Genomic DNA, 14,857 nt, shown 5'->3' on the forward strand with positions numbered 1-14,857 from the left:
TCTGTGTAGCCCTGGCTGTCCTGGAACTCACTTTGTAGACCAGGCTGGCCTCGAACTCAGAAATCCGCCTGCCTCTGCCTCCCGAGTGCTGGGACTAAAGGCGTGCGCCACCACGCCCGGTGAGGGCCAACATTTAAAATACATAAAGAAATCAAGAATCTGGACATCAAGGAAACAACCCAATTAAAATCTATCTTATCTTTTCTTTCTGTCTTTCTTTCTTTCTTTCTTTCTTTCTTTCTTTCTTTCTTTCTTTCCTCTTTTCTCAATTCTTCTTCCCTCCTCTGTCTGTCACTGTCTTTCTCTGTTTCCCTTTTTGAGACAAGGTTTCTCTGTACACTGAGTAGGCTTGGCTGTCCTGGAACTTGCTCTATAGACCAAGCAGATCATAAAGATCTGATCTGACTGCCTCATAAATACTGGGATTAAAGGCATGGTGACTGCCTGGTTTTTTGTTTGCTTGTTTAAGCAACAAATTCTTCATAGAGAATCTCAAATGGCTGAGAAGCATTTAATAGCAATGTTCAACATCTTTGGTCATCTAGGAAATCAAAACGACTTTGAGATTTCATTTTACACAGGCTGGAACAGTCAAGATCAGTAGGACAAATGCATATGGAGCCAGGGGACACCCATTGCTAGTGAGTGCAAGCTTGTACAGCACTATGGAGATCAGTGTGCTTGGTCCTCAGGAAGCTGAGAACTGAACTAACTCAGGATTAAGCTGCCTCACTCTTTAGATACCAAATGAGAAGATTCACCCTACCACAGACACATTTGTTCAACCATGTTTACTCCTGTTCTATTTATAACATTCAGAAACCACAGCCTAGATGCCCCTCAACAGGAGAATGGATAAAGAAACTGTGGCTTCAGGCAGTGGTGGCACATGCCTTTAAACCCAGCACTTGGGAGGCAGAGGCAGGTGGATTTCTGAGTTCAAGGCCAGCCTGGTCTACAGAGTGAGTTCCAGGACAGCCAGGGAACATAGAGAAACCCTGTCGCAAAAAAACTAAAAACAAAAAACAAAAGAAACTGTGGCATATTTACACAATATATTACACAATTTGAGTATTTCTCAGCTGTCATAAAAACAAAAACATGGAACTTGTAGACTAGAAAAAAAATCATCCTGAATGAGAAAACTTAGACCTAGAAAGAAAAATAACATACATGTATTCACTTACATGTGGATGTTAGCTGTTAAGTCATTGATAAGCAAGCTACAATCCATATAACCACAGGGGCTAGGTATAGAGTAAGGGACTGGGAGAAGGGACAGATCTCCCAAAGGACAGTTACAGAATCTAATTACAGAACAGATATGGATGGATGAAGGGGGGAGCCTAGAATAGGGAACGGGAGGGAAGAGGTAGGTGAGGGAGGGAGTACAGGGAGGGACTTCTAAAACCCAGGGCCATTTGAGTGGTTATATGAAAGCCTAATATAGCACAAGCCTCTTGATACACACACACACACACACACACACACACACACACAGTCTAAGATTACCAAACGATAGGGGAGACAAGAGTCCCAAGTGGACATCTTTCATCACCAAAGCAAGAGTCCAAGACTGGGAATGGGTTACATCTAACTAAGTGATGTAACCAAAAGCCAAAGGGGTCCCATGGAATTCCCTAAACACCTCAGGCCAGTACCAGGCTGTGAGCTGCTCTGGACAAAATGATGACAAGGCCTTAGCACTGAAGACAACAACTACATAGCTCACTGAACATGGTGGGCTCAAGCTGCTGCCTACCTAGAGCCCTCGATCCTCTGGGCCAGTTCATGGCACGGGGGTAGTCTGGATGCCATCAAAGGAGAAAGGTAAATACCAATCCAGCTACAAACCCTTTTACCTACAATGGTGACTTGCCTGTACCTGGTACAATAGTGGCCAACATTTGTGGGAGCAGTGAGCAACAAACATCTGGTGGGTTTAAGGCCCACTCAATGAGATGAAGCTGCTTGGGTGGCCAATAACTTGAGTAGACAGGCCAGGGGCCTAGGGAAAAGCCAAGTATTACAGTTCTGCTCGAAAGATGTTGCACTATAATGACACCTAATGACAGTAATCAAGATCAGTACCTTGTTCAACCATCAGAGACACTTCCTCTTGAAGCAAGTGGGAAAAAGTCCAGAGACTCACAGCCACACAATATGCAGTGAGACACTCTGGAACACCCAGTACTGAATGGGATGTCTCCACGAAATCCCTTCCCTCAGGGCTCAGTAAGCCCTGTGAAGAGAGTGAAAAGCATGCACAGGCCTGCACGTTTGCAGCAGACAGGTTCCTAGAGTTGAGAGGTGGAGTGCACACGCTCCCATCCCTAATCCCAAAGCTACCTCTAACTGATAGATCGCCACTAACACAGGAAAGACGTAGCCTCACCGGGGAACAGACTGCTCTTACGGGGAGTGCTCGTGCCCAGCAGCAGACAGCACGAATGCAATGGCATCTTTGGAGGTTGTTTTGTAACCTTCCAGGGCCTATGCTTACACAATATGGCTTCTGGTTTTGTATTTTGATGAGATTCCTGAGTGTGTCTCTGTTATGTTTCTTGTGTGTGTGGTTTTTTTTTGGACTGTTTCTTTTGTCCTATGTGATGTTTCTTTCTGTCTTATTGTATTATAGTTTGTTTTATCAGTGTTGCCTAGATGCTGGTTTGTTTTCTAAGGCGACAGAAGGAGGTAGAGAGGAATGGGGAAGGAGTATCGGGAGGGGAAACCATAATCAGAATATATTGTATGGAGTAAAAATCTACTTTGAATAAAAGAAAAAAAAAAACCAAAGCCAAAAAATAATTACTGTTCAGTACAACTCTTGCTCATGAGATGTCAACTGTGTTTCTCTCAGCACTAACCTCCTCCATTGCTCCCTTTCAGTCTCTACTGGTTCTGAACCAATTTATGTAAAAAATGCTCCTGAAACACCCTGGGATTTGCTTTTTATATTTTCATGAAAAATATGACAACAGGCCTCAATGGCAGATGGAAACCAGAATGGAAAATGTCTTCCTTTGCATTGTTTTGCCAGCAATGTAATTTATCACTCTGGAATGCAACAAGCCACTGTAGTATTACTGTTGTTGTATCATTATGTTTGGACTGTGTTCATCTTTATAGTTACAAGTTTATTCTATTTTTTCCAATTTAATGCATAACATTATTACAATCTACCTTTATTGTTTTGTTACTAACTTTAGAGAATATACTATTACTGAAATGACTTTTTCTTAAACTGGATTTTCTAAATAACAGTACTTACATCTTGAAACACTGGTTCCCACTGTTCTCTGGGCCCAATTGCATCCGAACGCCCAACAACAAGTCCATCTGAATTTATACCAAGATATTTTCCATAGCCAGACTTCAGGGCAATTCTTCGGTTTAAAAAAAGATAAACATTAAAAACTGAGAGTAAGAATTTAACTATAGAATTATGAATATTTGGTATACTGATGTATCTGTGTGTATGTGCATACATATGCATATACATATATAATAAATCCAGACCAGATATGTTTACAGTGGACACTGTATTCTCTATCTGTAACCTTATAGTTTGCTAATAAAATCATTATACAGTACCTTACATTGTGCAGCAATCATTTCCCAAAGGGATTACTGTCCTATTGTAGATGTAAAAGTTACCTTTTATGCTATTATACAAAGTCTTACTGATTTCTCTGTTATATATACAACTGCTGATTTATCTTCAGGAGAGATTCCTAGAAAAGGAAGCCACTGGATTGGAGGCTATCAACAATGTCCTTTTTTAGTAGCTCAGCAGATTCCCACCAGGCCAGGCTAGTTTTTCGACCTGCTTTCAAGAAAAAGCTATGAACACTGACCCACAAGAGAGGTGCTGGGGACTGAAACATCACCTAAGCTAACGCTCTAAGCTCTGAAGCTAGCTAAACATTAATCATGCATATCTGAAAATGTATACCCTGGGTATGATGACATGGGCCTTTAGTCTTAGTAATCAGGACACAAAGGCAGTTGGATCTCCGTAAGTCAGGGGCCATCTTGGTCTATGTAATAAGTTTAAGGCCAGCCAGGGTTACATAGTGAAACCTTGTATTAGAAAGAAAGAAAGAAAGAAAGGAAGAAAGAGGGAGGGAGAAAAAAACATTGAAGTTTATTTTCATTGGTAAGTTGATTTGGTTTACCTCTGGGTCTTTGAAGGTGGTTTCAGAGAGGTTTAAGTGAGAAGGCAATATACACCCTAAATGTGAGTGGCACCACCTTATGAGCTGGGGTTCCAGAACATATAAAATGGGGAAAAGGAAGCTGGCTAAGGGCCAGCTTTCCCCTCTCACTGAGATATGGAATTCCAGGCACACGCACTGCACTCTCCTGGCTCCATGAGCCTGTGAGCACTCCTTGGCATGACCAACTTCATCCTCCAAACCACAAACCAAACTGGTTTTCCTGAAGTTGTTTTCAGGTCTCACTGAAGATAATATATAAATCATTATTACGTTGATGTAATTACTACAACATTGACACTCAATTTCTTTATCTCCTGCTCAAAACATCATTCTGTACCCTTGCACTTTAAGAACAAAATGGATCAATTGTTTTGTGTGATAGAAGAACACTTTGTTTACTTTCAGCAAGATTTTCTTTTGCCCTCCTATCTCCTGACTTTTTCCTGAGAGAGGGTATCACTACATCTCCTAGCTGGCCTAAACTTGTCCTCTCCTTCCTGAGCCTCCTGATGTCTGCCACCAAGTCTGTTGTATCTCTTCTAACAGCAAAATCTATACACTATAGTATCACTGGCAGATCTTGCTTTATATTTATTTTGTTTCCATGCTTTTTCTGATCTATTTAATTTGGTCTCTTGACATTTTTCAGTTTTAGGCTCTTAAGTTTTCTAAACAAAGAGTACTGTACTGGCTGGCTTTGGGTCAACTTGACACAAGCTGGAGTTATCACAGAGAAAGGAGCTTCAGTTGAGAAAATGTCTTTATGAGATACAGCTGTAAGGCATTTTCTCAATTAGTGATCAATCGGGGAGGGCCCCTTGTGGGTGGGACCATTTCTGGGCTGGTAGTCTTGGGTTCTATACGAGCAAGCCAGGGGAAGCAAGCCAGTAAGTAACATCCCTCCATGGCCTCTGCACCAGCTTCTGCTTTCTGACCTGCTTGAGTTCCAGTCCTGACTTCCTTGGTGATGAACAGCAGTGTGGAAGTGTAAGCTGAATAAACCCTTTCCTCCCCAACTTGCTTCATGGTCATGATGTTTTGTGCAGGAACAGAAACTCTGACTAAGACAAGTGTATACTGGGAATATCCACATACAGAGTACAGGTTAAGTATCCCCTAATCCCCAAACCTCCAAAATCCCAAATTTCTGAGCTAAACATGATATGGATAATGCCACAGCTAGCCTCCTACAATTATTCATAGCGGAATTCAGGAACAGTGACACACTGTATAAAAGTTATCTTCAGATAATGTATATGTGATATAATAAAACATATGTGCCTTCACTAATGTACAAGTAGACATTCCCCAAATTCCCAAAACTATAAAATCCAAAAAAGTTCTGATTATAAATAACATGTTTTCTAAAGTCTTTCAATTAAAATTATTCTCTGACTTTGTATTTACTAATAGTGCTGTTCTTTTTACATAAGTGAAATTATTACTTTTTGAGGCAGGGTTCCGTGCAACCCAGGCTGTCCCCAAACTCAATCCATAGCCACGATGGCCTTGAACTCTTGATGCTCCTGACTCTTCTCCTTTGTCTGGTATGAAAGGCGTGTGCCACCATGCATGGTTACGTGAAATTAAACTGTAAAGCTTGTAACTGCAGTTCAACTAAAGCGTACCTGGAGTCAGACAACTTGACAGCAGTGAACTGCTCTGGAGGACTGGGGCCTTCATCAACTACAGAAAAACGAAAATGCAAAATACACACTTGTTATAAATATATATACATAAAGGTACTTTGTGCTTTAAAACTAGTTTCCCCCTAAAATTACATATAAGGATATTAAGGTATTTGGACACACTATAATAATAAGCTAAGTATGCTATCAAAATATCATTATTAAATTCATTGCATTTTGGAATATTTTGTAAGACAGTTTTGCATGAAACTTAGTCACTTCCAATATAATCTCATCTTTTAAAACAGTACATAAATAACAGCATGTGAAATACCAAATGCTTTTATGTATTCCAGAAATGTCCACTCTGGCCTAGACACACCTCTTTACTTCAGTCACTTCACTCTTTGTGATGCTTCCTTGTGGACTAAGGATAAGGAGAAAATGTCTAAATGTCTAGCTCTTAATTACACCCAGTTCTAACAAACTTCAAACAAACAAATAGGCAAAACAAACAAACAAACAAACAAAACCAAACCCTTCAAACTTCTGATTCAATTAGATTCTCTTCTTTCTTCCCAACTACAATCCTATTTTTACTCATTACCACCGTCATCATCATCATCATCATCATCATCATTTTGGGGTTTTGAGACAGGGGTTCTCTGTGCTGCCCTGGCTGTCCTCAGAGATCTGCCTGTCTCTGCAGAGTGCTGGGACTAAGGTGTGTGCTGCCACCACCCAGCTGCAATGGCAATTTTTCATGTGATTTTAAGGCTATTTTCTATTCCTACAGAGATTCTTCTGTCACTAGTCACAATGTTTTCAAATGATTATTCTAGAAAGACACTTCTCAACAGCTAATGAAGGACAAGGACAGAGAAATGTGCAGGGGCTCAGTGTGGGGGCGGCCTTGCTTCAGACTCATGCACAAACTTTGTAGTGCTTTACTCGACATGGCCTCCCTGCCATTGTTTGTCCTTCATACAAACCTTCTCTGTGTGGAGCTCCCAGTGTAAACAGTCCATTGTCCAGTGCATGGATATAGGCTCCTTTATCCATTTCAATAGCAATAGTCCCTGAAATCTCCCCAAAGTTGGATACAGTCCACCAGATTCCTACAAAATAAAAGTCAAAGTTTATCCTTTTTATTTTAGGGTTACTCAAAACTCTGTTGCTTTTCCTATAACTAACCTTTTAAAAGCCTGAATGCAGAGACAGCTGGTTTACCCTGCACTGCCTTCCCCTAACTGTATCCTTGCATGTGTCCTGTACAGTCCTCGACACTGACACAGCCCCAGTTACTCAGAGTTTACCAGCTCTGCACAAACTTGTTTGTTCATCACAGTCAAGATCACTCTTAACACAGGCAGAATTACAAAACGGTAAGTTCCTTTGACTGCAGACCTCATCCCCACATGCTTTCTAGTACCAATATCTAATTTTCAGTTTCTGCCAAAGTAGAGAAAACAATACATCAGTTTTAGAATTCTTCACTTCCTTAAAACGTTAGCTCAAGAAGAAAAAGTGTTTTCTTCTTGGGAATTCAAGTAGCCTCCACTCAAAGCCCAGACGCATGCTTACATAGTTCTTGGTTGCAGGATCACTCCATGGGCTAAGCTGTCAAAAAGCAGCAGACTATAAGCAGGACTCACTGAAGCTGCCCATCACTAAGTCGGTCAGTTTTGTCTTGTTTTGGTGGTGGTGGGGCCCCAACCCACCATCTCACTTAAAAAACAGCTTAAAGCAGTCTAGTGCTGCAGACACGAAGGCTGAATCTGAGAGCCACCCCAAACAAATGAAGGATCATTAAGTTGTTTATTTTTAGACCTTCGAATGGTTTTGTTGTGCAGTCTCATTTACAGTATGGCAGTATTTTCTTGGTGCATTTCTACATATGGTTAAAAAATGTATTCTGCAGTTGTCAGTTATGTGTTTTCTGTATGTCACAACAGTTGTCAAGTGGGGTACATGTTTGTCTTAGTCAGGGTTTCTATTCCTGAACAAACATAATGACCAAGAAGCAAGTTGGGGAGAAAAGGGTTTATTCAGCTTACACTTCCACATTGCTGTTCATCACCAAGGAAGTCAAGACTGGAACTCAAGCAGGTCAGGAAGCAGGAGCTGATGCAGAGGCCATGGAGGGATGTTCCTTACTGGCTTGCTCAGCCTGCTCTCTTATAGAACCAAGACTACCAGCCCAGAGATGGTCCCACCCACAAGGGGACCTTCCCCTTGATCATTAATTGAGAAAATGTCTTACATCTGGATCTCGTGGAGGCATTTCCCCAACTGAAGCTCCTTTCTCTGTGGTAACTCCAGCTGTGTCAAGGTGACATGAAACTAGCCAGTACAATGTTCAAATCTTTGTTGCTCTTTGACTAATTCTACAACTAAGAATTATTTTTAAAATCTTCAACTTTAATTTTTATTTTGGTAGAATGCCTATGAAGATCCTATGCCTAAAGTCACTCTGTATGGGGGGCTTTACGATGAGGACTAGAAGTAACTGCTGTGGCTCTTCTCAACATATCTGCCCAATATTTCCAATGTCCTGGCTGGTATAAGAAAAACAGTAAAGCAATAGAAGACACAAGAAAGGAAGAATTAAACTACAGTCCAAGAAAACATGACTGCAAATGTTCATATAGACAAAGCAGCAATGATAGTGAGGGAGCTTAACACCCCAAAGAGCAAGGCCAATACAGAAATATAAGCTCTATACAATTGAAATACTGAATGTCTCAAATAGTCTAAAAGCAATACAACTCTCTTAGATAGCCCGACGGACTTTATTAAATGAAATGGTAAGTGGACTCTGAAGTTTAACTGGACATAAACACCCAGAATAGCAAATTTTAATTAAAGAAACACAAAGGAGGTGCACTCAATTCCTGGACCTGGAAACCTTATGGGATGAATAAAGCAATGAAGTAATAAAGACAAACACTGACAGAAAACAGAGAAATGGAACAGGAGTCAGGAAGGAGACGGACATACAGAAACCCAGCTGATTTTGCTGGGGCTTGTTATAAATAGGAAAAACAGAAGCAAAACCCAATCTCTGAGATCTACTTCACACTACACAATCACCCTGAAGTGGGTGATAAAGTTAGCAAAGAAGAAAACTCTAAACTTGAATGTGTCCAAAAGGAAGAGCAGAGGTCTTTCAAGATATTGAGATAAGGGTAAGCTAAATAAAGACCTCAAAGGCAGCAACCATGAGAGAAAACAGTTAACAAGTCGGAGGAAAACTAGAGACCAGCTCAGCAGACAAGCACTGTAAAGAAAACCAAAGGCACTGGTGTGAGAGAAGGGCTGCTTACTACCCAGGACCTGCAGCAGACAATTTTTTTCTATCCCTGGTAGGATACGAAAACAGCAACACCATTTAGAACAATTTGGCACATTCTAATACCATTAATTACTCACCTATGCTAAGACAGCTCGTCAGCACGCACACACCTACCCCTGATCCTGGCCCTAATTACAGAATTCTATTATTTTAGAACTACTTTTTCAAGTGATGTGAGGTTTCCTACATCGTAACTTTACACCATTGCCTACTTTTAAAAAATTTCTTATTACATTTATTCGCGTCCATGTGTTTGTCTGTCAGTGTGTGTACAAGTCAGACAGAGGACAACTTGTGCAAGCCACTTCTCTCCTTCTATCCCTGGGACCCACATCAGGCTGCCAGACCTGGCCACACAAACACCTGTTGTTTTATTTGGAAAAAGTTTCAAAATTTAGCTTGCCCAGTTTTAATAAACAAGAAATTTGATTGAAAGTATAGGTACACATAGGGCAGGAAAACAGAAGGTACTGGCTACGGATTTGCAAGTGTCTGCTTCTAGAACCACTTATAGGGGCCTTGATGTTCTGTTGTGTTTAGGATTCTCATTCATTTCAGGTACATGATAATTAATTTGCTACATTACACTTCCTTTGGAAACAAAGAAATTGCAGACTCGTCACCACAGTTTATGTGCTTCCAAAGAAAATGATGTGTAGATGACAGTACTTTTGTCTGACAGGCCTTTAAAGTTGGGGATCAGTCTCAATGGAGTTCCTGGTCCACTGCAGGGTTCCTATGATAAGGAAGAAAAGTCTTGTCTGGTGACCTGACAAGCAGACCATAGGTTTTGACTCAGAAAACACTTCAAGTGGAACACTAAGAGATGCTAACCTTTCATACAATAAACAACAGTGCAGCTTGGAGCTAGGATGAATGTCTAGACTTTGTTAACATTTGGATAAAGTCTAAGAATATTGTAAGGCAAGTGAGAATTACAGGAACCTCAAATCTCAGTCATGCCATGGTCTGGATGTTTGTATCATCCCCAAATTTTACATGCTGAAACCTTGTCACCAATGCTCTGGAGCTCGGCAGCAGTCACAACACTGAGAGGAGATTCGTTTGTGATGGTCAAGCTCTCAAAAATGGGATTAGTGCCCTAATAAAAGAGGTTCTAGAGAGAAAAAAATTAAAAAATAAAAAGAACTGAGGTGGCTTACCCACAATATCAAGTTGGGTCTCCTCGTCTTCTTCCCGTTTTCTCTTCTTATCTTTGCTCTTTTTCTTTTTACTAAAGGGGGAAAAAAAGACATACGCATGGACTTGAACATACTGTTATGTGTTAAGAACTACAAGGTGAGAACTCAGGAGTCATTCCAGCTCTATGAGTGACCTACGGATAAACGATCTTTTACAATTTACAGATGTTTGATTTAAAACACCGAGAAGCTGCTTCTGCCCTCATTTCCCAGACGACAGACTGCAAGGCAGAAGTAAGCTGAAATAACCCCTCTCCCCACCCCAGGTCTTTGGTCAAGTTGTTTTATCAGAGTAATAGAACCCTTAACTAAAGACAGCCTTGTTGTAAAGCATTTCTCAAAAAGCTAAACACTGAGTTATCAAAAATAATACCCCAGGTAATCCCACACACACACACACACACACACATGCAGATATCCAAGAGAAATGAAAAAAGTATGTCCACAAAAAACAGAATACTGATAGCATCATTGTCATTAGCAGAAAACACTCATCAAATGAAGAAAGAACAAAAATAGTATCATTCAGTCACAGAACAGAACAAACACACAGCCCACAGAATGGATTGCTCCTCAAAACGAAGAGCAAGAAGCCAGGTATAGCACACAGCAGCAGCCCCAGCACACGGGTGGATCTCTGTGAGTTCCAGGCCAACCAGGGCTACGTATGGAGATCCTGTCTCAACAGCAACCTAAGTGAAAGAAGCCAAACACAGAAGGCTATGTACTATTTAATTCCACGGGCATAAAATATTCATAGCAAGTAAAATCTTATAGCTGGAAAGCAGTTGACAGAAGCTGGAAGGGCAGAAGGGTGTGATTATTTAATGGTTGGTTAAACAGTCTCCTTTGGAGTGGCAAAATGCTTACTGACTAAATAGTGGTGAACTCGTAAATATACTAAACCCCACTAGCTGTACACTTTAAAAGGAGGCGTTTATAGCTTATGAATTACAGCTCCATAAACGAAAACACAAGGAGAGATCTTAGGGGAAAAGTGATTATTCAGGGTGCTTACAACAAATTCTGAGCCTTGTAGTGGTTGCAGCCCAAGCCTTCAATCCCAGCACTTTGGGGGGTGAGGGGGGATGAGGCAGGTGAGTGTCTGAGTTCAAGGCCATCCTCATCTACAGAGTTAAGTTCCAGGACTACACAGAGAAACCTTGTCTCAAAAAAACAAAGAATCAATCATGGAAACATGGAAAGCACTAGTTTTAATAACGGCTGTCTTAACTTCTTTGTATCTTATCGACAACATTTTCAGAAGCAAATTCTAAATTTTAAATAGTTTCAGATTCGGTCAGGATAAAGCTCCAAGCTCATTCAGCACGAAGCTCGCTGACAAATACTTGTTGAAACTGCTTCAGCGGTGATACAGTAAAAAAAGTGTTCAACTTTGGCTAGATCCTTCAAGAGGACGGAGATAGATAGGATCGGGCAAGGTATCTTTCTCTATAGGGCTAACTATAAATCACACCCACATGCCTCCACTTGGCTGTCTCATTCAGTTCTCATAACTCTTTTTTATAGTCTCGAGAAACAAGAACCAGCGTCTAGTAAATATACAAACGAACCATCAACCCATCACCGGTGCGAATTCAAGGTCCCGACTCACACTATGATGCAGCTTTGCCTGCCCCCTACATATTACACTGCAGAGAATCAGGGCGTTTTTGTCCGCTTGCTTTTTCCATTTGCAGGAAAGACCGGTGGAAAAAAATACTTTCCTTAAAGCAAGTTATCAAGGCAGGCTGGGGGAGGCCTGGGGGGGGGGGTGTCCCAAAAGTAGGACTCCTGGTCTCTCCGTTTCGGGGGCTCCCCGGCCACGCAGCGTCAGCTAAGAAGTGTCGGGGAGGCTGTCCACGCAGCTCTACCTCTGAGTGTCCTGGGTGGCTTGGTTACCCTGGCCCTGAGCCCCGGGGATGGATGCACCGAGAACCGTGCCTCCCGCCCGAGCGCCGCCTCACCTCTTGGCTTTAGTGCCCTTGAGCACGAGTTTGGTGGACTTTACATAGGAATATTCGGCCATGGCCCGGCTCGTTGAAGTGGCAGCCGCTGGCAGAGCTCCCGTAGGTCCGGGAGGAGGAGGAAGTGGCTCTAACGGCCGGAGCTGAGCGAATCCCTGGGGAATCCTCCGCCTTCCTCAACCCAAGGCTACGATTCTCCGGTTTCCTGTTTACTGTCTTCGACGCGCTACGGCGGCCGCGGAGGGTCCAATCACGTCAGCGTTCCTGCGGCGAAGTCCCGAATGTTCGCGGGTTTTTTTTTTTTTTTTTTTCCCCAAACCAAGCAAAACGTATAGAGACGCCCCCTGGTGGAAGCGAAGGTATCCAACAGTTTCCTGCTGCCGAGGTTGCAAAGAGCAGACCTGGATTGGATGAGCCAGATGTTGAAAGGATCAAATCTGTCTGCCCACTCTCTTTGCAGCCGACATTGCACCAAGTACCCGGCAACCCGCCAGACTGGGCCTGCTCAGAGAAACCGAGATGTGTGTTCTGTGGAGGCGTGGGTCACAGCCTTGGCTTCGGGCAACTTTATCAACAGCTTCGGCTCCAGAGTTGTTAGTTGTGTTGTACATGTTTTACTCGTGTATTGTGTATGAGTAACACACAAGAAACAATTGGGGAATGATACAGTGTATAGTTGCTAACTACTGGTTTCTATCTCAAGTGCTGAAGAGACTTTGGTCTCCACACCCAATACTGTCTTTTCCTGTAGTCTTGATCCAGCCAAGTGCGTATTTCTTTTGCCTCCTCCAATCTTTCCCGCAATGTTATAACTCCCTTCCATTACAAACCATGCACCGCTGAAACAGCTTCTGTGCGATCTTTATTTTTTTTTGTGAAAGAAACATAAATGTCGTTAGAATCAAAAAATGGAATGGCTTTGTCAACACTTGACAAATCTAAAACACGTCTGAAGGAATGATTGATGGCAGCTCTGGCAAGGGATGACATGCAAAGATATTCTAGGAGTGTGTGATCTGGCTGGAATCCAGACACACACTTAGTACACACCTTTAATTCCAAACAACGATGTCTAATTGAGGGGCAAACAAAGTGATGAGTCAGAGGAAGATTTGACAGAATATGCTCAACGCTCATCTGAGTGGCACAAGAGAGAGAAGCTATTCAGGTCAGGGGCAAGTTCAGACTTTAGCGCTTGTCAGTCAGTGGGGAGTCAAGAGTGGCGGGTGCAGTACAGTGGAGTTGAGTTCCTTCATGAGCTCCTGCAGTTCAATGCAGGTCAGCAGAGGCAGTTAAAGCCAGAGAATGAGGAGCCAGAAGATTAGAATAGATTGCCAGAGTTAGTTTGAGGCCAAGCAGAGCAACTCAGGACACACTGAGAGATGCCAGATGAAAATCAGTCAGCTTGGAGAGGAGTTGGAGCCAGAATAGATTAGCTGAGCCAGCCAGCCAGAATTTAGAAACGGGTAGAAAGGGTGAGTTTATTCAGCAGCAAGCCTCTGAGATGGCGATTACATCTGGCAAATAGAAGATATTTTTGACAAAACTATCACAAAGATACTGCCTGAACCCCAACCTTGCACAGAAACTGCCCACAACCTCATACACAAAACACTTCTGCAAGTACTTCTCCCTATCCAGCAAATAAATACAGGGTCTGTTATTTGTGACTCAGCCAATGATTATTGCTTAAAAGTATCTGATTTAACTCTCTTTATCTTTGTCTTGTCTTTTCTGGTGCTGGGGACCTGGCTTTGTGATAGGAACAGAACATGCAGTTTAGGGCAAGGCCCTGGAAAACAGCACAATCAGGAATGCCCTCGCTTTTCCCAAGAACACCAGAAGGGAGCTTGGTGACTTATAACTTCTGAAAGAGCATCCTTACCTGGAGATGATCCTGAGGGCGCGACCAAAGCTCAAGGCACTAATCTTTTCTGGAACTGGATCTTTGGCTTTTCATGGTGAAATAGTTTTTATCTCATCCTCAGTTTTAACCCATTCCATAAATGATGCTGGGGTTATGGCTTAAGAGAGGCAATGCCACAGTAGTCTTGATCAGAGCTCTATAGAGGCCCATTAAGGAAGAGACACTTTCCTTTGGAAAATAGGATAGAATCTCTGTTTTTTTTTTTTTTTTTTAAGATTTATTTATTTATTTATTATATGTAAGTACACTGTAGCTGTCTTCAGACACTCCAGAAGAGGGTGCCAGATCTCATTATGGATGGTTGTGAGCCACCATGTGGTTGCTGGGATTTGAACTCTGGACCTTCAGAAGAGCACTCAGTGCTCTTAAGCGCTGAGCCATCTCTCCAGCCCCCAGAATCTCTGTTCTTAGGTAGAGACCTAAAAAATGTTTTTTCCCCCTTCGAAACAGGGAATATCTGGGTGTCCTTGACTGTTTTGGAGCTTGCTCTGTAGACCAGGCTGGCCTCAAATCTTAGAGATCTGACTGCCTCTGCTGAGATTAAAGGTGCGTGCCCAC

The 14,857-nt window shown here is 42.2% G+C and overlaps 1 protein-coding gene across 1 annotated transcript in view; it reads right to left on the reverse strand.

The window, feature by feature from the left end:
• The window catches only part of Frg1 (FSHD region gene 1), a 19,807-nt gene extending 7,228 nt beyond the window's left edge, over positions 1-12,579 (reverse strand). The window contains exons 1-5 of the mRNA XM_021170546.2: positions 12,373-12,579; positions 10,367-10,437; positions 6,841-6,966; positions 5,849-5,906; positions 3,272-3,386 (exon numbers count right to left, since the gene is read on the reverse strand). Of these exons, the coding sequence (XP_021026205.1) occupies positions 3,272-3,386; positions 5,849-5,906; positions 6,841-6,966; positions 10,367-10,437; positions 12,373-12,434 (432 nt within the window). The 5' untranslated portion in view covers positions 12,435-12,579. The remainder of the gene's footprint in view (positions 1-3,271; positions 3,387-5,848; positions 5,907-6,840; positions 6,967-10,366; positions 10,438-12,372) is intronic.
• Positions 12,580-14,857: the final 2,278 nt, after the last annotated feature.

Source organism: Mus caroli, chromosome 8 (genome assembly GCF_900094665.2).
Source record: "Mus caroli chromosome 8, CAROLI_EIJ_v1.1, whole genome shotgun sequence".
Lineage (NCBI taxonomy): Eukaryota > Metazoa > Chordata > Mammalia > Rodentia > Muridae > Mus > Mus caroli.